Raw genomic sequence first — 22,040 nt, 5'->3', positions numbered from 1 at the left:
AGAAACTACTTGAGTGATAATTTAGTGGATTTTTTTCAGAGAACTTTATTCCATAACGGATATGTACAATTAAACCTTTTTCCGATATTTTCATTTTTTTTTAATGTCTTACCATTTTCTCTTTTAAACTTTTGAAATCACAACTATATATCAGGTTTTTGCATAAGTTCCCGCCGTTTCATAAAATTTTTTGTTCTAAAACAGGTTTTAATGCTTGACAAAGTCTTATATATCATTAGAAAGCACGTATTCTGTTCTACAAGATAATGGTCATCGTGTTTTGCGCATATAATTGTTTCTCGTTTTTTCAGAACCGTCAAATGGATTGTCAAGTAGATAAAAAATCACATTTTTGATACCTCCTTCTTTTCACCTTTAATCGAGGTCAAAAAGTGAGTGAAGTGACCAAGGATATTTATGCCGTATATGGAGAAAACGCTATAGCTGAGAGAACCTTTCAAGATTGGTTTACTAGATTCAAATACGGTAATTTTGACCTCAATGACGCTCCTTGTTCCAGAAGACCAATCAAGATTGACGAAGACCAACTCAGGGTTCTTTTGAAAGAAGATGGCCATCAGACATGTAGAGAATTGGGTGAAAAGATGAAGTGATTTTGTCACAATTTTAAGCCCCTTCAGTCGATGCGATTCACACAAAAACTTCGAGCTTGGGTCACATACAAACTTACTTTTGCTGTTAAAAGTCTTTGATTTTCTTCAAAAAAAAAAAAAAAACGGCAGGAACTTATGCAACAACCTAATATTAGGTACAATATAATATTTAATAGAGAATTGTCATTGTAACAATAAATACTAAATCTGCATATATTAAACTGAAATATGTTTTGAAGTCAATTACAATGCAAAATAAACAAGTATTACTTCTTTAATATTTATATATATATATATATATATATATATATATATATATATGAGAGGCGTGCAATAAGTAATGCCCCTGACCCACTTTCCATAGCAGTAGAGCAACGAAACTTGGCACAGTTATTAGTCTTTCTCTACATAGGAACCACCCAGAATTATGCATTTCTCCCATTGTTTGATGCAGCTCTGGAGACCGTTTTTGTAGAACACCCCAGGTTGGTCCTCCAACCATGACGTGACTTCAGAAATCAAGGCTGCATCATCTGGGAAACGCTTTCCTTTCAAAAACAACTTAAGTGCTGGGAAGAGGTGAAAGTCAGAGGGTGCAAGGTCAGGAGAGTAGGGAGGTTGGGAAAGGATTTCATAACCACACGCCCGTGCTTCTGATCTTGCGACATACGAGTTGTGAACCGGAGCGTTGTCCTGCAGGAGGAGGGTACCTTTGCTGATCTTGCCCCACCTCTGGATTTTGATAGCTTCCCTTAATTTCCTCAAACGTTAAGCATAATAGGCTCCTGTAATTGTGGTACCCTTTGCCAGGAAATCTGTCATCACTACTCCGTCCTGGTCCCAGAACACAGTGAGCATGACCTTGCCAGCAAAGGGCTGCACCCTTGCCTTGAATGATAGTTTCCACAGACCCTGTACTAATCTTGACATCTTGGGCTATTTGGCGAATAGTAACGCTGATCTTCCAAAATGGCAGCCCCAACTTGACAGACAGATGCCTCATCAATGGCAGAAGGGGGGCGACCAGGTCTGGGAGTAGTTTCCACAGACTTCCGGCCATGTTTGAATTCACGATGCCAGCGTTTTACAAGGTCATATGATGGGGCATTATCACCATGTTTCTTTCATTTCATCAAAAGTCTCCTATGGTATGCGTCCTTTCAAATAAAAAAACAAGATCACTGCTCGACATTCAACAGGCTCCATTTAACACCTGACTGAGTTCAAACACCTGTAAAACAGAAACCACAATTAGTTCAAAGCTGTAATTTCCCACATAACCCGTAAAGATATAAATCATTGCACATGCAAAATTTCAGCTAGATCAGACAACTGGAAGTGAGTCAGGGGCATTACTTATTGCACGCCCCTCTCATATATATATTATTTATTTGTTTTTGTTTTTGCGAGACGTTTTGAATGAATTCAATTATTTATATGAAAGTGCATTTTTACCTAAATGCGAGTTGGGAATAATTTTCCCTTTTACCAATTTGGTACCCCCAAATGGGGAGCGGCATATATATTATTTTTCTATGACTCATCAGAATAGCTGTATCTAGCGAAATTCGGAGCCTAAACTTCTACCACTGCACCATCTTGCATGACTGTTTGAATATATTGCGATTTACGTAGATGTTATTTGTTTTTTTGTGATACATTTTGAATGAATTCAATTATTTATATGAAAGTGCATTTTTCCCCATTTATTCCGAACTTGCATTTAGGTAAAAATACACTTTCGTATAAATACTTGAATTCATTAAAAACGTATCGCAAAAACAAAAACAAATAACATCTATGTAAATCACGATATATGCGAACAGTCGTGCGAGATGGTCCAGTAGTAGGAGTTTAGGCTTCTTACCATGGGGTCCCGATTTCGAATCTCACTAGATTCAACCACTCGAGTCGTGGGCAAATAATATACGTATATATATATTGCTCTCTTTGATTGAGCACTATCAACCACCATTGTTGAAATTCAATTATTCTTAATCTTTGTATGCCTTTCAACCTGGAATATATTTATTTATTGCAGTTATACTCCTTCATCAGTATTTACATCTATTTTTGCGTTGGAATTGGCTTCAAAATGTATTTTATGCATATTTCATTTTATCATTCAAATTCTATCAACGCTTCTAACACGAAAAAATAAACGACCCTGATATATATATATATATATATATATATATATATGTAGTAGAGATTTAGAAGGCTATCACAATGCGAGGAATGAAATATAGTCGTTGTTGGTAAAAGAAGACGAGAACAAGTGGCGATTTCAAATCAACAAATACCAAAATGGTGGAGATCTGTTACGTCCACCATTTGAAAAGGGAATTTTTTTCCGAAATTAATAATGGATATTGTCGCAGACATAACAAGTAAGATATTTTTACCTAATACAACTGAATATATATATATATATATATATATTTAGACATATATGTATGTATTTGTTGATTTGTAAATCGCCACTTGTTCTCGTCTTCTTTTACCAACAACGACTATATTTCATTCCTCGTATTGTGATAGCCTTCTAAATCTCTACTACATACCTATCCCACACAATGCTTCAAGCAAACTACATATCAACCATATATATATATATATATATATATATATATATATATATATATATATATATATTTGCTTTCTTTCTATTATTAGCGGTCATTCTATGGGGACTCTACGACTACAGTGGATTACAAAATACAGTGTCTTTTAAAAGAGACGATAAAATGCTTCTTCTGAATGATGAGTAAGTAATTCTTCTTCTAGAAATCTTTTATTTTTTATATGCTTTGATTTCTGATTTTAGAATAGACAAAATTTTCAAATTAAAAATACTTAGAATCTTTATAAATATTTTTGTTCTTTCGTGCTAATCCCAAACTATGACAGTCCACAATAATGGATTTTTGCCTCCACTTGGCATGATCAGAAACTTGCTCCAGGTGATAAACAGTTCTACAGAAATCATTGTGCAAGGATTTTACTCATCTCATCATCAGCTTTCATCTCAGTCGGTTCCCGGCGTCTTCTAATGTAAAAGCAAGTTTTGCAGCAGTATCGTCAGCGGTCCTCAGCACATGGAAACTTTATTGTTGTAAATCGATAATGAACAAAAGTTTTCACCCCAAACAAGTTTTAAAAATGGAAATTAAACAGCGGCACATAAGCAGTCAGGTTTTGATTGCAGATTTCATCGTCATTAGTTTATGGTCTGATGAGATTGAAACATGAATCTAATTTTAAACTTATTTTATTATAATATAGCTCTAAAAAATATGTGTTCAGTTAGATTAAACGTTAATAAATGTTAACTTGATTTTGTTAGAGAGTTTCATTATAGACAATACGGTATGTATATTTATTTGTAAGATTTCAATAAACTAAATTTCACACATTGTGTTATTCCTGACAAGCGTTGTACACGTTTCTCTTCTAAAAGCGATGTTTATGATGTGCCCTTCTTAGATATGCTATTCAACCAACAAATTTCTATTTCCAAAAAATATTGTACACCTGAAGCATGGCAACAAGGATAGTGATGGGATTCTTTACGTTTACATACAAAGAAAATATAGAAAAACTATATTTGTCCTTATTTGAAAAGTGAAGGAACGTGAGATGATCCAATTCTGGTTAATAGCCTCATTAACGTGAATGTAAATCTAATTTTAGTTTTTCAACACAACACCTAGTTGCGGCCTCCACAAAAGTACCATCATCGTTTGGATCTCAACAGAAGAAAATAGAATTCTCTTTGTGTCTCTACTCCCTGGAATAGCATGCCAAAGGAGTCACATTGGACAAACATTCAGACATAATATAAGATGCAATATCCTCTGTCCTTTTATGTGGTTTGCTGCACTGTTTTTTGTTTGTTTTTTGGCAAATAAAATAATTTATTGGCTGAAAATGGTGAAATAACAATGTACAGCAAATGTATATAAAGTTGTTTGGAAAATAATAAATGATTTCAGAAACAAACATTTATTCTTAAACTTGGATGAGTCACATATTTTGATGTACTATTTTCTTTTGATGTAAATAGGCAGATTTCACCGTAAATAATTAGTCCATCGACCAATTGCATAGTTTGGCGTATGAATACAATCTTTTAAGCACGTACACAGATTCTTCCCCACAGTGCAGTTGGATCTAGAGAATGGTTCAAAGCGGACGTTTTGTAACTGAGCCCTTCAGTTCACAAGGGCAGGGAAGAATCTACAATGATACGTCCTCCCCCCCCCGCATTTTTGTAAAGGGTAACATTCTTTTTAAGCCAAAATAAAATGTATTTTCTGTTAACTTCTGTTAACAATACATGCCGTATTGTTTTCTTTTTCAATTTCATACATGAAAAAGTAAACGATATTGGAATTTAATAGAAAATGTATTTTGGGTTGACATTTCATCTGTTTCTAAACATGGAGTCAGATGAATCATCGACCACAACTAAAACTTCTAATCATTATGAATTAGCGTTCATTCAAAAACAATTATAACCCCATTTATCAATCTGTTTCAACAATTTGCTTTAACTGGTGAGGCACCATTAAAATACTGACATTAAGTGTTTTCACCGTTTGTTTCTAAATTTGAATCTGGATTATTTGGATTCATCAGACTACTGTTTTCATGTTATTTCTATAACGTTTTACATAATGTAACCTGCAACCTTTTCCAGGTGCATCTTGTCGAACTCAGGAATCTGCATGGAATTTCAAATGAAACCCTTGATTTAATTTATGAATGTGGCATGTTCTCGTTCCGTAAGCCATGATTAATATTGGAAGCACTGAGGGTTGGACCTTCAACCTCCAGAAGAATGCCACTTAGAAATAAATTTTATCTAGTACTTTATATATTATGAGTTCGACAGGATACCACTGAAAAAGGTTAAAGATTACATCAGCCGAAACATTGTGCGAATAACATTCAAGATAAGAACAGTAGTCCAAATAATCCAAATAATCCAAATAATCTCAACTTTCATGTTTAAAAAATTCATTGTTAAGAGTGCATAGTCGTTGTTTATCTTCTTCATCTCCAAGGTTCTCATTATCGAATCTGGTGCTTGTGATCTGGAAGAAGTAGCTTGAGTATTTATTTTAAGGAAGAGTTTGGTTTTACCCTATGGTCACACACATTATCCAACAGGCACAAAGATGCCCAAAACAAAACATCGGTTTCTAGTTCAGATAGTTGCTGGAATTTTCACCTTTTAGCCAGGTTGCAGCTTTAATACCACTGGGTGCCAGCTCTGTCTTGATTAACCCTACCTTAAGTTCTTATTAATTATTAAGTTCATGTCAGTCTTTAATAGCTCTACCATAAGTTTCTGATAATAAAGCCATCACATTATATCACTTTTACTGTCCTGTCGCAATGAAGTGGCTAACCATCTCTTGTGACCTCGTTCAATGCTGCCATGTGTAGGCCATTAGTGTTCATGATGCCGTGTACATCAGGTAAAAAGCCTGTTAAATCCAACCAGATTAAATAAAGTAAGATTCTCATTACCAATAAAGAATCTTTAAAACCAATTTTGTACTCCTCATGTGCTGTGGTTATTAAAGATTATTTGTGGAGCTTTATAACAAAATTGTGACTTATGCAAGGAAAGCATACTTTATATTTTCTTGAAAAAGATGTCTGCCTCAACAGAAAAATGTTCAACAAAATGTTTAACTGGAAAATTATTAATATTAAACTATAAAAAGGAAGATACTAGAATTAAAAAAACTATTTTATTTAGAGTCAATCAGATGTGCCTTATGAACTAATAAAAACGTAATTGGCATTTTGTTGCACTTTTTAAGATTTTAAATATTTATCAATTTTCTCATTATAAAAAACGATTATTATATTAATTATAATTTTTTGACAGAATAAATAAAATGAATTGCATATAAAACATCAGAAGAAAAATTTTATATAATGCCCAAAATAAACTTTAATAAAAGTGTGCACAATAGCTGTTTTTACATTGAAATTTGTGCAAATTCTTTTTCTTTTTTTTTTTTTTTTTTTTTTTTAAATTCTTGGCACTTTTGCATAATTTGATCCGAATTCTCGTGATTTCTCGTCAAGCCCGGATCGGGCGAGACCGGCAATCATCGGTGTCAGCCGAGCGTTGTTCAAATGTTGAAACGCTAATTCGACTTTAAAAAGTTTTTTTTTTATGTTTTTAGTAATTTTGTAATTTATGATTAGTTATTTTTAGTGATTTATTTATTTTGAAATTTGTTTTTTGTACTTCAATTTCTGGGAGTTTGATTAGCCAATGAAAAAGCGATATGTAAATGAAAGCAGACGACATTCGAATTGGAAGAAATCGACTGAACCCCCCCGCAAAAAAAAAGCTGACAAACAAGTATATTTTCAGACTCGCCAAACAGGAAAAAATGACAGGCAAGGAAACAAATCTGTGCATGCTAGAAAAACAATGAACCACGTCGAGGGGATGTGGAAGGCAGCAAAACAGTGTAACAAGCAAGAATGCGGGACCAGATTCTGTGTACATATTTACTTGAATTTATGTGGAGACAAAAATTTGGAAACGATCCTTTTGTCTCCATCATAAATCACATTTCCGAAAGCTACCCGGTTGGGAGGCTTCCTTCCATTTCCCTCTACCCCATCACCTCCCTCTTTGCTGTCGATGACCGACCAACAGTCAACCGAAATAAAAGATTCCTAAGAAAATATCCTCATCTCAAGAAAGTTCTTCCACCAGCAAAAAAACTTTTTTAAATAAATTTTTTTAAAAAATCACTATTTCTTAAAAAAAAACGTTTTTTCTATTTCTGTGTAATCCCCCCAACTAAAAAAAAAAACAATAAAAAAAACAACCTAACTGAACAAAAAGTCTTGAAAATAAAATAAAAAACAAGAAAAAAGTATGATTAAAGAAAAACAAAAAAAAATGTAATTACACCTAACACTTATACGAATAAACAACCTTTTCTTGAAAATAACATTTTTTAAATAACTTGCTGTTGATAAATATTTTGCAAAAAATAAAAAATAAATAAAAAATAAATTAAATAAACATATTTGCTTTTTTCAAGGTAGGTTTTTTGTTATTTTTTGATAATTTGCATTTGTATTTTTTTTTCGGTTTGTTTTGCTTTTTTCCTTAGTCTGCACCTGTTACGCCACTCGGCTGTCACCGATGATTGCCGGTCTCACCCGATCTGGGCTTGATGGGAAATCACGAGAATTCGGGTCAAATTATGCAAGAGTAACAAATTCATAATTTCAGAATTAATTCGCAGAGGATTGTAATTTTCAAATATAAATCTATTTATTTGAAAACACAAATATTTCATTGTAGTAGGAAAAGTTCTAGTGACTTTCCAAGTGCTCAGTATTTTATTGACATTCATTACAATGTTCGAGAATTGAAGAGTCAGTTTTGAGCAAACTTTTGAATTGTTTGAGTGTAAATAGTTTTTTTTAACTCTGGTATCTTCCTTTTAAAAGTGTAATATTGATCAATAGTTTTCAGTAAAATAATTTTCCGGTTGAACATTTTATTGCACATTTATCTGTTGAAGCAGAAATCTTTTTTCCAATTGAGATATAATGATTCAACAATGCCATTGTTTGCCTGCAGGGATGCAGTTACAGCCCCATGCCACGCCGAGGTGATGGTTGAATGTTAAAGGAGAAAGCCACTATTATTTTTTTTCTATTTAGATTGGATATATGACCTGTTTTTTGTCATTTTTATTTTCTTCATAATTTCAAAAGAAAAAAAAAAAAAAAAATGCTAACCATGTTGGACATTTCGGAAGGAAAATTGATATTAGAAATGTTGGTGTGACTGACAATATTCCACTTGTTATTATTTTTACAATGCAAGTATAATGCCCAAAATCAATTTTATTCAAAGTGTGCAGAATAGCTGATTTTACTTTGAAATTTGGGCCAGAAATATATTTTTTATTCAAATTTTCACCCCAAACAAGGCACAGTGCCACTTTGAAGTAGGGGGTTACTATCAGGGACATAAGTTGCAGGGGTATTATGAAGGGAGATGAGTGGCAAGATGTCTGTTCACATTACACTTGAACTTCTGCATGTCAGTACAGTTGGGAAAGCAGAATCCCGGAAGCGAATTCCAAAGTTTAGCAGTTCTGGGGAAGAAACTATTGGAGTAGAAGGCTTTCTTACACCTAGGGATCTCTACTGTGAAGGGGTGGGATTTAGCTGTTGGTCGGGTTTGCCAGGGGTGTTGACATCGAGGGGGTACAAGTGCTTGTAGCCCGTCAGAGCATTTACCATTAAAATATTTGTAGAACAGGCAGAGGGATGCAACATTTCGTTGATGGGACAGAGGCTGAAGCCCAGATGACAGTTCACAACCTATCAGGTTGGCGACTCTCTTTTGAATCCTATCAATAAGTGAGAGACAAGTAGGAGATGCATCAGCCCAAATGTGACAACAGTACTCCATACATGGGCGAATGGTGGCCTTATAGAGGTACAGGATACTTTCAGGCGTAAGTAGTTTTCTAGTGCAGTAGAGAGAGTTCACCTTCTTCGCAGCAGCCTTGGCAATGTTATCAATGTATATATTCCAGTTCATGTTCCCTGTAAACGTTAGGCCGAGGAGTTTAAAGGAAGTAATTTTGGGTAGTGTGTTCTTGGCCATTGCTATTGGTGTTAGAGAAGGTTTCTTGTAATTATTGAAGGAAACAAGCTTAGTCTTGGCAGCATTGAATGTAACCCTCCATTTTTGTCACCAGTCCACTACAGATTGGAGGTCATCCTCTAGTGTTTCTGCCATTTCCTTAGATATGTGTTCATTTATTTTCCCCTCGTGCCTGCTATAGAATGTGATGTCATCAGCAAATATACCCATCTCAGAAAAAAATTTATCAGGGATGTCATTTATGAATATCAAGAATAATAAATGTCCAAGGATAGACCCCTGAGGTACTCTCGCATTTATATCTTATTGTTTAGATGTACGACCATCAAGGACAATCTGGATTTTTCTCTTAAGAAGGGTTTAATTATATTATATATTCTTCCAGTGATACCATATGATCTAATATTTCTTAAAAGACCATCATGCCATACCCTATCAAAAGCCATAGATATATCAAGGGCTACCGTTCTACCCTCCCCTGCTTTGTCCAGTGAATGGTATATATGTTCAGAGATTACAGTTAGGATATCTGCTGTGGAACGGGCTTGCCTAAATCCATATTGATTGTCGGTCAGGAATTTAGCAGATGTAAGGTGATGGACTAGAGCTTGATTATTTAAGGACTCAAATATTTTGGCAAAAAGCGGGAGAAGGCTAATGAGGCGATAATTTAATGGGTCAGTTCTTTCGCCAGAATTCTTGAAAACTAGTGCCGCAGAAGCGGTTTTCCAGCAGTCAGGAAAACAAGATTCGTTGAGGCATTTGTTGTAAAGTTTGGAGAGAACTGGAGCAACCTCAGTGAATCATTATTTTAATAGCACAGCTCGGATGAAATCGGGTTCACATGCTTTTGAGGTGTCTAGGTTTGTTATGATACCTTGTATCTGAGAAGGGGTGATTTTCAAATCATCTAGTGTGGCGCCTGTCTGCAAAGGAAAGTCAGACGCAGACTAATGAAAAAAAAAAAAAAAAAAAAAAAAACCGGAAAAATTAAAATGCAAATAATCAAAAATAACAAAAAAAAAACCTACCTTGGAAAATGAAAATATGTTTAAAAACAATGTTTACAAAATGTCTACGCACGTTCGTAGACATTTTGTAAACATTGTTTTTAAAAAATAAAAAATAATACTTCTATTATGTTTTAAACGACTGTAATAGTTTATTTTGGAAGTATATTTCATAAAGAAAATTGACAACCCACTTTAAAAACAGAAATTACGAGTTTTATATATTTTATTCGCAGTTTTTTGTTGACTCTTCTGGCGGCCATGTTGTAAGCCCTAACGGTATTTTTGGAGATTACCATAAAATAATATCTGAAATGAAACAGAAGAACATGGAGATTATTATTATTACTATTCGAAAGGAAATTTGTTAAATATTTGGCGAGGAAATTAAAAAATTGTTTTTTTCAAGCAGTACCCAGGGCGTCATTACGCAATTGTAGTCTTGCAAGTAACATTTTGTTGTAAAGCAGTCACTTGCTCGACTAATTTATCTTACATAAAACGACCCAACTATTTGTGAAACTGAAAAAATAGATTATATGATGCAGTATTGCATTGCCTGTCCACTACTAACCAATGTGAAACTCATATTTAATCATATGCGCCAGAAAGAAAGCAAGAAAGAAAAAGAAAGAAGCACAAACTCTTATTGCATTCCATATTTGGAAATCTCATTAATTATTTTGAATGTTTCAGAAAATAAAAATAATTAGAATTATAAAAGTCTCATCATGTTATGTAATTCACATTTTTCATTCCTTTCTCTAATACTAATCCATTTTAATCAGTTCCAATCATTCTATTATACTAATACTGCCATATAATTTTCTTTCTTTTTCAGTGATGCTGAGTGGCTTTATGTCCGTCATTTGACGACAAATGAAGAAGGTTACGTTCCTGCAAATTATGTGGCCGTCAACGATTCTTTAGATAGTAAATGGTAACTTTTATGAGTTTCGTTTCTATAACAGCTTTTCCAATATTTATACCGTTCATGATTTTTGTAATACACTTTTAAAGGACTGGATGATACATGAAATTGTAGCATTAAGTGTCCAGATAAGCCACATTTATATGTTATTATTGGTATAAAACCCTTTATGATATGATATTGAGTTCTGCATGTGTTTAAGGTGTAATATCTTGATTCAGCTCGGTTCCGATTTTGAGGAATTGCTCATGAGTTTGTAGAAATATTCCGTTTAGAGTTTTGTTTTTACTAAAAGAAAAAAAAATTCTACCACTCCAACCGTGAAACACATGTTTGTAGATTACTTTTTTTATAAGTAAAATAATAAATAATATTTATTTGTTTACGTCCAAAAAATATGGGCAATCTCCTAAGGAAAAATATTTTCCTAGATTTCCAAGCTTGGAGACGCTATTAACAGTATTATCGTTAAAAAATCGGGGGGGGGGGCTGTATTTGGCAATTATAATTGTTAATTTCCTTTAATTCTCGTGGTGGCCAAGCAATCCGAGAAAATGGAGTCAAGGGTTTGTAGCTAAGTTTGAATCTCCTAACTAATAGCAATCGTCACTTCCTGCTTTGATTATTGCCAAAATCATGAAAGACTAGGGTTTGTAAGTATAAAAGTTATATATATATATGTGTGTGTGTGCGCGTGTGTGTGTGTGTGTGTGTGTGTGTGTATATATATATATATATATATATATATATTGTAAGAAATTATTTCTCACATCCCAATTTCCTCCCGGCAGAAGCAAAAGAATCCACAAATACAAAAGCCATAACTTTCAAACTCAAAATTTATTCACAAATAACAGCAATGAAAGTTTATTGATTCTCATTGTCCTTTTGCAAAACGGCGGCCTGTTTTGCCTTCACACGCCTGGAGTCATTAATATGAATTCTTATTGTTGGAATGTTAGTTCTTTGTTACTCGAAAGGATCCATGAATGTTCATGGTAAAATCAGCGGGAATGTTAGCGCCTATAATTAGGCATAATGTGAGTCACTTAGGACTCAAGATGAATTTAGATAAGATCCAATATTTGGTAAATAAACATGAAGAACTGTTCTCGAATTTCATCCTTAATTTGGATGGTTTCAGCAGTATAAAGTAGTCTCTGCTTGTAAAGATGTGGTTCCTTGTTTACCAACTGTTTGATGTTACAACATGTAGGAATTGTCTTAGCTCCCTCCAGTGGGAGCTGCTGGGTTTGAGTCCATCCTGATGCCGAGTTCTGTGTGGACTGAAAAAAGAAAGCATGATACAAAAAGCACGCCAAGCGAATCACCTGACACATTCAAATTTAACCAATGACGGCCGACCACTAAACTGCGTGGGCGGCTGAACAAAAGAAAGATGGCGACTGTATATGGAATTTCTCACACACTGCCAAGGAGGAGGAAAAAGTAATGGATAATCATTACATTTTCGCAATACAAATTAATTAATAAAACGGTTGGATAAATGACAAGTAGTAAGTTAATCCAATAACTTAGACAAATTTATAATTTCAATATAATTTTAATTCAGTTAAACTTCTTAACTTTAATATGCTTGTTTGTTGACAATTCAAATTAAGATTCAATAATTATAACTTTAATTCAGTTAAAACTGCTTAATGTTAATATATGTGTGCCACTGTCTGCTATCAATTTTCAGTTTAAACTTCAAAATTCTCATGCATCCAGACATTAGCTAATTTTCACCATATAGAATGACCTGAGGAGCTTCATCCTTACAATTAGAACAAAGCCACTCCCCTAAGGTATCTTATTGATTAACTCCTACGCAGCTGAAATGGTACCAGCTGTCACAGGAATCGCAGCACACCATGGGTGATGTTCCATCATTAGGAACTGAACAGGTTGGACAGAAAAAGGGAAAAGGGACCTCCTTCTTCTATAAACTCAGTTGATACAATATCATCATTACCCTTAATTTCCAAGAGCACAAGATTTTTTAAGGAATGGATCTGTTCGCACCCATCCTTAAGAACGACAGCGGAACGAGCATTATTGTCACTTCCAGTAATTAATTTGATTATTTTACCAAGATTCCAAAATTATCTGGTTTTGCTGGGAGTCTTAATAAGTAATATCTCCCCAACAGATAACTTGAGGGCACAATTGCTCCCAATTTTGGCATTGACTTCTCTTAATGACACGAGGTAATCATTATGCCAGATACGATTGAATTTTTCAACAAATTTATTCCTCATTTTGAGGAAGAAAGCATGATACAAAAAGCGCACCAAGCGAATCACCTGACATATTCAGATTTAACCAATGACTGCCGACCACTAAACTGTGTGGGCGGCTGAACAAAAGAAAGATGGCGACTGTATATGGAATTTCTCACAATATATATACATACGTATTGAGCACTTTTGAAGTAAATACTTAAAGTTTACGCATAAATTTATACTTTCGTATATTAATTTTATGTAAGTAAATGAAGTATATATATATATATATATATATATATATATATATATATATATAATTATAAAACTCAAATCATCTTGCTTGCTTTGTGTTTAAGCCGTCCTTCCGGTTCCAGTTTAAGAGTCCGGTTTAGGCACTCAGGTTTCGTGCAAACTCCTAATACATACAGACGATCTAGCGAGATTTATTAATTAACAACAAATAACGATAAGACAATTGTTTAAAAGAAATAAATTTAAAAAAATGATCAATTTACGTGATTTTAAAAACTATTTTCTTTGCCCAATATATATTTGTGCGTGATTTAGACATATTTCTTCTGCAGATCCGGTTTAAGAGTCCAATTTACCATCGGTTTTGCACAAACACTTGATAGATACAGACGATATAGGCGAGAGTTATTAATTAATAACAAATAACGATAAGATAAAATTAAAAAAAAGTTACTTTTCCATTTAACGACACACACTGAAATGATAACGTTATTATTTAGAAACCTATTATTTATTATGGGAAGGATAGGGTGTTGTTGCGGACCAGGATATAAATATCCTAACTCGCTACAAAAGAAAATAATGAAACGAATGGAAAGAAGGAAACACAACTCAATTGCTGGATAAAATAAACATGTCATTTATTTTCTGTTGAAAAATGAATGTTTTACGTGTAACTCGTGTTCATGTCCGCACGTGGAAAGAGAAGTGAGTAATGTAGTGAAACGAGAAATGGCAGTCCAGCGTGTAGACAAAGAAAAAGATAGAGGGTTGACATCAGTAAAGCTGCGCGCACATGTTGGTACTTGTCCATGTGGAAATGTCTTCAGGCCACTAGCTGTGGACGCGAACTTGTCTGGTTGATGGACCAAAGCAAAAGGGAAAAAAGAGTGAGAAAGTCAATCCAGTTCATGGAGAGAGAAAGCGTATAACGTGTACGTACTGTCTGTTAGCTCTTGCCCCACATACAGTAGCAGGGGATGTGACAGCGCAGGCATGCGCGCCCTTTCAGGATGCGCAGTTGGTCAGTCGACCGTTCAGGTTGGAAGCTGGTTTGAAAAGAAGGAAGCAGCTTATTGCTCTTGCTTTTATAGTTATTTCCGGTGGTCTTTTGCGCATGTGTGGATTTCCTTTTAAGGGGAAGTGACGTTGCCCATTTGTGCGTATGTGTGTGTGCATGTGTGTACATTAGCATGTGTGTGTATGCACGTGAATGTGAGTGTATGTACGCGAACGTGAATATATCTACGTGTGTGTACGTGTGCGCATATGTTTGTGTGTGCGTCTGTATATGACAAGAAATATGGCTTAAGATGTGAACGCGTGTTTTTGTGCAAGACTAGAAGAGGCTCGCACAATACTCCACTTGCCAGGAAAAAAAAATATGCAGTGTATATATATTTTTTTTTTTAAGTAATGTTATGGTCAGTTGATTGTTCGTCCTGTGTTTTTGCTGTTGATGTGGTTGTTTAAAAAAAACGTCAAAAATTGAGTGTGTTCATAAAAAAAGTATTTACTTATGCGTGGAAAAGGCGTTTACTCTTTTTTTAGGGTGACATTTGTTTGTTTGTTTTTTGTTGTGTGCTGACATATGCAACGAGTTGCTTGGATAGTGAAGTGAATTGTTCGTTTGGAAGGAAAATTTTTGTTCGTGTTGATGTCGTGTGTCCAGTTGACGATGTCTTCGCAAGTGAGTCTGAGGTAGTGTGTGTGCATTGTCTGTACAGGCATTTGTTGTGCATTTGTTCGTGTTGAACTGTGAGTGTGGTTGCCGTCTGTCAACGAAACTTCCAGTTGTGAGTTTATCAGTGTGCATGGTGCATCTCAACTCGTATTGTTGATTCAACTTCTTCCTATGTGTTGATAGGGATGTCCTGTAATTGTTTCTTTGTTGTTGTGTCTGCTGTGCGGGAAAGAATGTGTATAGGCCTATGTGATTTTGCTCCTCGCGTTTGTTGCAGGGTAATGTCAGGAAACCGGGGAAAATGTTTGTTGGGCTCAAATTTTTCTTTATATTCGGTATGAAGTCGACAGCTCCGTGTTTATTTTTCTGCCGAGTCTGCCGAGGGGTTTCGTCATTATAGTTCGTTGATATTCTTGTTGGTAGTAGTTCACTTGTTGTTCTTTGTTGAAATGTTCGTTTTTTTCTTAATCAAATAAAACGCGCGTCTCGCTCAAAACAATTAATTCCAAAAAGGTAGAATCACCATGCCTGTTCGTTTCACATCGGTCGGTCGCCGGTTTGTTGTGGACTTGTGGTTATAGGAGGAAATGCGTGTTCCCCTCGCGTGCGGGTGTCACCAATTTGTTGAGGTGCGCAAAATAGGAAAAATGGATTGCTTTGAGGAAGGAATGAACAACGCGTTTATTGAATTAAACAAACTAGGATTTATTTTGTGAAGAAACAAATGAAAGAAAGGTTACAGCACGTGTTTAGTTTAGCGTGTGTCTCTCGCTGTTTACTGGTGAGAAGGAAAGTCTATTGTTGTATAGAGAGAGAGAGTGTGTGTGTGTGTGTGTGTGTGTGTGTGTGTGTGTGTGTGTGTGTGTGTGTATGTGTGAGTGTTTCGTTCAAACACATCCATTTCATTTTAAAATAACGGGGTCACCATCGTTTGTTGCTGACCAGGATATAAATATCCTAACTCGCTACAAAAGAAAATAATGAAACGAATGGAAAGAAGGAAACAAAACTCAATTGCTAGATAAAATAAACATGTTGTTTATTTTCTGTTGGAAAATGAATGTTTTAGGTGTAACTCGTGTTCATGTCCGCGCGTGGAAAGAGAAGTGAGTAATGTAGTGGAACGAGAAATGGCAGTCCAGCGTGTAGACAAAGAAAAAGATAGAGGGTTGACATCAGTAAAGCTGCGCGCACATGTTGGTACTTGTCCATGTGGAAATGTCTTCAGGCCACTAGCTGTAGACGTGAACTTGTCTGGTTGATGGACCAAAGCAAAAGGGGAAAAGAGTGAGAAAGTCAATCCAGTTCATGGAGAGAGAAAGCGTATAACATATACGTACTGTCTGTTAGCTCTTGCCCCACATACAGTAGCAGGGGACGTGACATGCGTGGGCGCGCGCGCCCTTTCGGGGTGCGCAGTTGGTCCGTCAACCGTTCAGGTCGGAAGCTGGTTCGAAAAGAAGGAAGCAGCTTATTGCTCTTGCTTTTATAGGTATTTCCGGTGGTCTTTTGTGCATGTGTGGATTTCCTTTAAAGAGAGTGACGTTGCGCGTATGTGTGCGTACATGTGTGTACATTAGCGTGTGTGTGTGTGTATGCACATGAATGTGATTGTATGCAGGCAAACGTGAATATATCTACGTGTGTGTATGTGTGCGCATATGTATATGACAAGAAATATGGCTTGAGATGTGAACGCGTGTTTTTGTGCAAGACTAGAAGAGGCTCGCACAGTGCTTTGTAACTAATCTGTATTATCACCTTACAATTTACTAAAAACGAAATCGTAAAACTTAAATTCAACTTGAAAATACTATTTAAAAAATAGTACGGGTGGTTAAATGCAAAAACACTGTTTAAAAGGGTGTAAATAAATAAATAAAAAATAATGACGGAAGAGAGGGCAGACCGAACTTTTCTCAAAGTGAAAAGTCATAATAAAAAATAAAATAAAATAATAATAATATCAGGGCTGAAGGAGCCAATGCCAAATCGGGGCTTTAAATCGGTTCTGAAAATGGGGGATCGATTTACTAGAACGTTATATCTAAAACTGAACCCCATTCCAAATCTTTAAATATTGATTTTTTTTTTTTTTAAGTTTTTTAAAATTTGGTAGCTTCATGTCCAATAATCTGCAGAAATAGTTAAAAAAAAAAAAAAAAAAGATGAAAAGGAAAAAATTGTAAGGCGGGGTGTCGATTGTTCAAGTGTGTTGCGGGGCCGATTATCCGGAGACAATCAACCCAACAACTAACAGGCAAAAAGTAAACAACAAAAAGGCAAAGAAGAATGACAGTCCTAGGTTGTTTGGTTAAAAACGAGGGTTCGCCTTTTATTTGCAAAGGAAGCGAAAAATCGTATGATCTGGATGCTGGTTGTCCAGAAGGTCGCACGTCACCGGAGTCTAAGGTCTGGAACAGCTATAGACGTGGCGTGGTTTAGGGTTGCTCGCTGGGGCTGGAATGATTGGCTGGACGTCAGAGCGATCCGGGATGGACAGTGGACACGGCCGGTAGGGAGCCAGGTGCAGACGAGGTTGCAGACCGAAGGAGCAAGGTGCATGGAAGGCTAAAGGAGTGAGCTGGAAGCACTGGACACTGGAAGTGAAGTCCACTACTGGTGGGTCCCAGGAGGCAATCGCATTAGTAGAAAAACTGTTTAGCCCTGATAAGGGCTGGTTGTTTAGCCCTGATAAGGGCTGTTTGAACTACTGCTAAGATGGCTGGTATCGCTGAGAATCCTTCGGCTGGTGGATTCAGTTGACGTAATTGGTAGCGTCAATGTTGTTATTTCGGGAGCCTCCTCCTACTCCCCAGGGGAGTCTGCTGGCCAAGCTGCTTTGACTGGGCCGAAATGGGCTGTATTCATTTGGCCAGCGTGATGTTAGAGCTGTCACTCCCAATAAGACAAACAAACGACTCTAATCAATTCCAGAATGAAACTTATGCAATCAAAAGTAGCTTGGGAGTTTGTTCATTCCATTTAAATTAATTTCGTCTAAAACATAAAAAGTCAATTGCCTGAATTGATATATTTGAATTCCGACGTGCATAGGAGTCGAGGACGGAAAAAAAAGGGAAGGTGAATGTGTTCACTGAACCCGGATATGTTCATACGTTTAACTGGCGTTAGCCTACCGCGTCCTTTCTTTAAGGGAGGGGAAGGTGAAGAGGAACAGTGGTGTAGAGAAAGACAGAAAAATTGCGGCGTTGATTTTGAAACCAGGACAGGTGCACCTACATATTTTTTAAAATATTTTCTTTACCCAAGTTGTGCGTGATTCAAATTAGAACTTGATTTTTTATTAAATTCGTTTATCGTGTCTTAAATTATTTATTTATGATTATTTTATTTGTATTTTTCATTGCAAGTTGGAATTGTTTTCAAACAATAAAAACAAAGCGAATATGTTTTTCTAATGTAAAAAACAAAAAAGAATATTTGGATTTTTTACATGACCTAACTCAGTGTAGTTTACCTCCTAAAAAGAAATCAAAATCAACTGTTTTTTTTTGTTTTTTTTTGTTTTTGCTAATATGTTTCAATGGCCGTTAAAGAAAATATAAATGAAAAAAATTTTTTAAATGATAAAAATTTTTAGCATGGGGGGTCACTTTCTTATAAAAATTTAACGTAAAATAAGACTCCACTTCTCGGCAACGTAACAAGACATGTAACCATTAACATTTTTTCAAGTTTGATAGCAAAGTTGTCGGCAGAAAGAGAGAATGGGGTTAGGGTGGGGGGTCATAAGTTCCAACCATTTTTAAAATATGTAGAAACACTTCAAAACGTGGGGGGGGGTCTTTTTTTAAGATTTACTTTTAAAAAGTATCACCGTTTAATATTAATTAATCAGTTAATTATTATTTCCTGATATTTTTAAGGCTATTGACACACACGCAAAAAAAAAAAAGTAGGGTTGATCTGTACAATGCACACTCCCTCCTTGTATTATTTTGTTATTATTTTTTCAATCTTTTTTCAGCAGATTACACCTCTCTTATATGAAGGATTTTTCATTCAATTTAAGGGCAATGATGCTGAGATTTTTATTATCCAATGTATTCCATATTGTTTTCACGGGTCGACATGTTTGTTTTCGTGAGCGTATGTATTCAATTTTTTGCACGCGTGAAATTGCGTATTGTTTTCACTGGTCGTATCATTTGTTTTTGTGCAAACATGCATTTAATTTTTGCACATTTATACATTAATGCTTTATACTCACTATTCCATAACTAGCTAAAACATATGCTGACCATACAGGTCACGGGTAGTCTATTATATATATATATATATATATATATATATATATATATATATATATATATAGAGAGAGAGAGAGAGAGAGAGAGAGAGAGAGAGATATAGATATATACACACACACATGAAGGTTTTCCAAAAGTAAAGCCTATTGTTTTTTTTTACTCAAAAAGTTGAAGAGCTACAAAAATTGAAGTAGTATCATTAAAACGAGTTACCTTTTGTGCTTCAGAATTTATTTTTCTACATAGTCAACACCAGTCTTGATGAACTTTTGCTAGAAATTCAATGAAATATCTCTGCTACTGACACACATCCATGACATGAGTTTCTTTCTTAGAGTCTCATATTGTTAATATCAACAACAGAGAGATTAAACTTTCAGGTCATAAATGCATAAGTTCAGTCATCATAACAATGCAATTTGCAATCCTCTCTGATCCATTCCAATGTAATAAATAATAGGAGGCTTTACTTTTAGAACGCCTCTTTAGGAATAAGTATTTAATACTTTATTATTATTTTTTTTCTGAATTATTATCTTATTATGTAATTATCATAGCAAGTGTAACTTAATTTAAGATATTTTTTATTTACAATTTTATGAGAAATATTCTTAGCAAAGAAATGAAGGTTGATGAAGTTTGGGAATTTTTTATCAAATTTAGTTTTAACCATGTGATTCAATGGAGATGTAAATCAAATAATCGTCTTATTTCTTACTGTTTAGTCTTGCTATGGTCAAGTGATGTTTACTTGCATATTTTATAATCGTTATCTTTTAATGTTCTTGTATAAAAAGCTTTATTAGCCGACCAACTTAGTAAGATTTGGACCTTGTCTGTTTGTCCATTTGCCCATTTGTTCCAAAAAATCTCAATGACTACTCATTACATTTTTCTGAAATTTTTCATGAAGTTACAACTAGGCCAGAGAGGAAATGTAACATTCCCGGATTTTTGATAAAAATTTTGATTGTGTCCCTTGGGGGTGGTCAAAAGGGTCTTCGAAATGGCCCAAAATAGCACTTTTTGGTAACATAAAATATTTTCTGACCATTAGATTTTGCTGAAAATTACCTAAAAGCTAAACCATCTGAATATGCATCTGGAAACGTAATATTTGACCCTGAGCAAATTCTGGTTGCGTCCACAAGGGGGCAAATGCGGTCAAAATTGCCAAAAATAGCACTGTTCGGGACATAGAATCTTTTCCTCTCATTAGATTTTGCTGAAAATTACCCAAACGCAAGACCACATGGATATTCATCTGTAAATGTAATATTTGAGCCTGGAAAAATTCTGGTTTCATCTCCAGGAGGTAAAAAGGGGTAAAAAAAAATGTGGATTTTTAAAAATCAAAATGAAAAATTCTGGTTTATTTGTTTTTCTGTCTTAGATGAAATTTTTATCTTATTTCCCTTTGATTAAGTTTTTTTGGGGGTTTTTTTAATATTATTCCTATTTATTTGCCTCCCCATGAGGACAGAGTTAGACAGAAGGTCGGTTATTAATGTGGGGAAAATCTAGCTCCCAAAAAGGGGCACTCTGGATAGGAACAAAAATAAATAAAAAAAATGTTTTTAATTCCAACAATTGCCCCAGTCTAGAAGGATATTACTTGTACATTAAATTTGAATGCAAATTGATTTTTGGTACTTATGCATTATACGGGCGGCGCCATTGTTAGGAGCCATAACTCCAATTTCTTCTTGGAATAGTTACAAAACACCCTCTCCCATGTTAAATAATAGGTTTCTAAATAATAACGTTGAAAAAGAGCATCACACTTAAACTTTACGTTTACCAAAAAAGTTATTGAATTGTTTTCTCATCTAAATTTAATAAAACATAATTTCTTCTAGATCAAATAACACATAAAATAGATTTTAAAAAATAAATAACATCAAAATACTTGAAAAACAAAAGTTATTGTATAAAAATGTATCAAAATATAATTGTAAACACATTTATTGAAAAAATACATTTTTTTGTATTAAAGCAACATTACTTAGCCTTTTGGCTAGGAGCAAAGTTAAGTATCTGTTCTGATACTACACATACCCTTTTTTGTCTTCAGTCAGCGGAGAAGAAATCCTTTTAGACTGAGGCAATTTTTATTTTTGTTCCTTTTTCCACATCAAAAACTGACCTGGTGTCTAACTCTGCCCTGACGGAGAAGCAAGAAAATAGGAACATTGGATTTTTTTTCAAACAATTTAACAGAAACTCATCATAAGAAAATAGAATTTTAATAAAAATTAAAGCAACATTGGGTTTTTTTTTTTTTAAAACAATTTTAAAACATTTTTTGAATTGAAGCATCATTGGATTTTTTTTCAAACAATTTAGTGAAAAGAAGTCGCTCTAAGAGAA

General features: G+C 34.7%; 1 protein-coding gene across 1 annotated transcript in view; it reads left to right on the top strand.

The window, feature by feature from the left end:
- Positions 1-22,040, top strand: part of LOC145279878 (tyrosine-protein kinase Fyn-like) — a 106,229-nt gene that overhangs the window by 50,759 nt on the left and 33,430 nt on the right. Inside the window, exons 3-4 of the mRNA XM_080131337.1 lie at positions 3,291-3,381; positions 11,143-11,241. Coding sequence (XP_079987463.1) covers positions 3,291-3,381; positions 11,143-11,241 — 190 coding nt within the window. The remainder of the gene's footprint in view (positions 1-3,290; positions 3,382-11,142; positions 11,242-22,040) is intronic.

The sequence above is a fragment of the Euprymna scolopes genome, chromosome 7, assembly GCF_053919585.1.
Source record: "Euprymna scolopes isolate OS-2025 chromosome 7, ASM5391958v1, whole genome shotgun sequence".
Classification (NCBI taxonomy): Eukaryota; Metazoa; Mollusca; class Cephalopoda; order Sepiida; family Sepiolidae; genus Euprymna; species Euprymna scolopes.
Note: the sequence above shows the minus strand (reverse complement) of the source record. Positions and strands in the feature narration are given on the sequence as shown.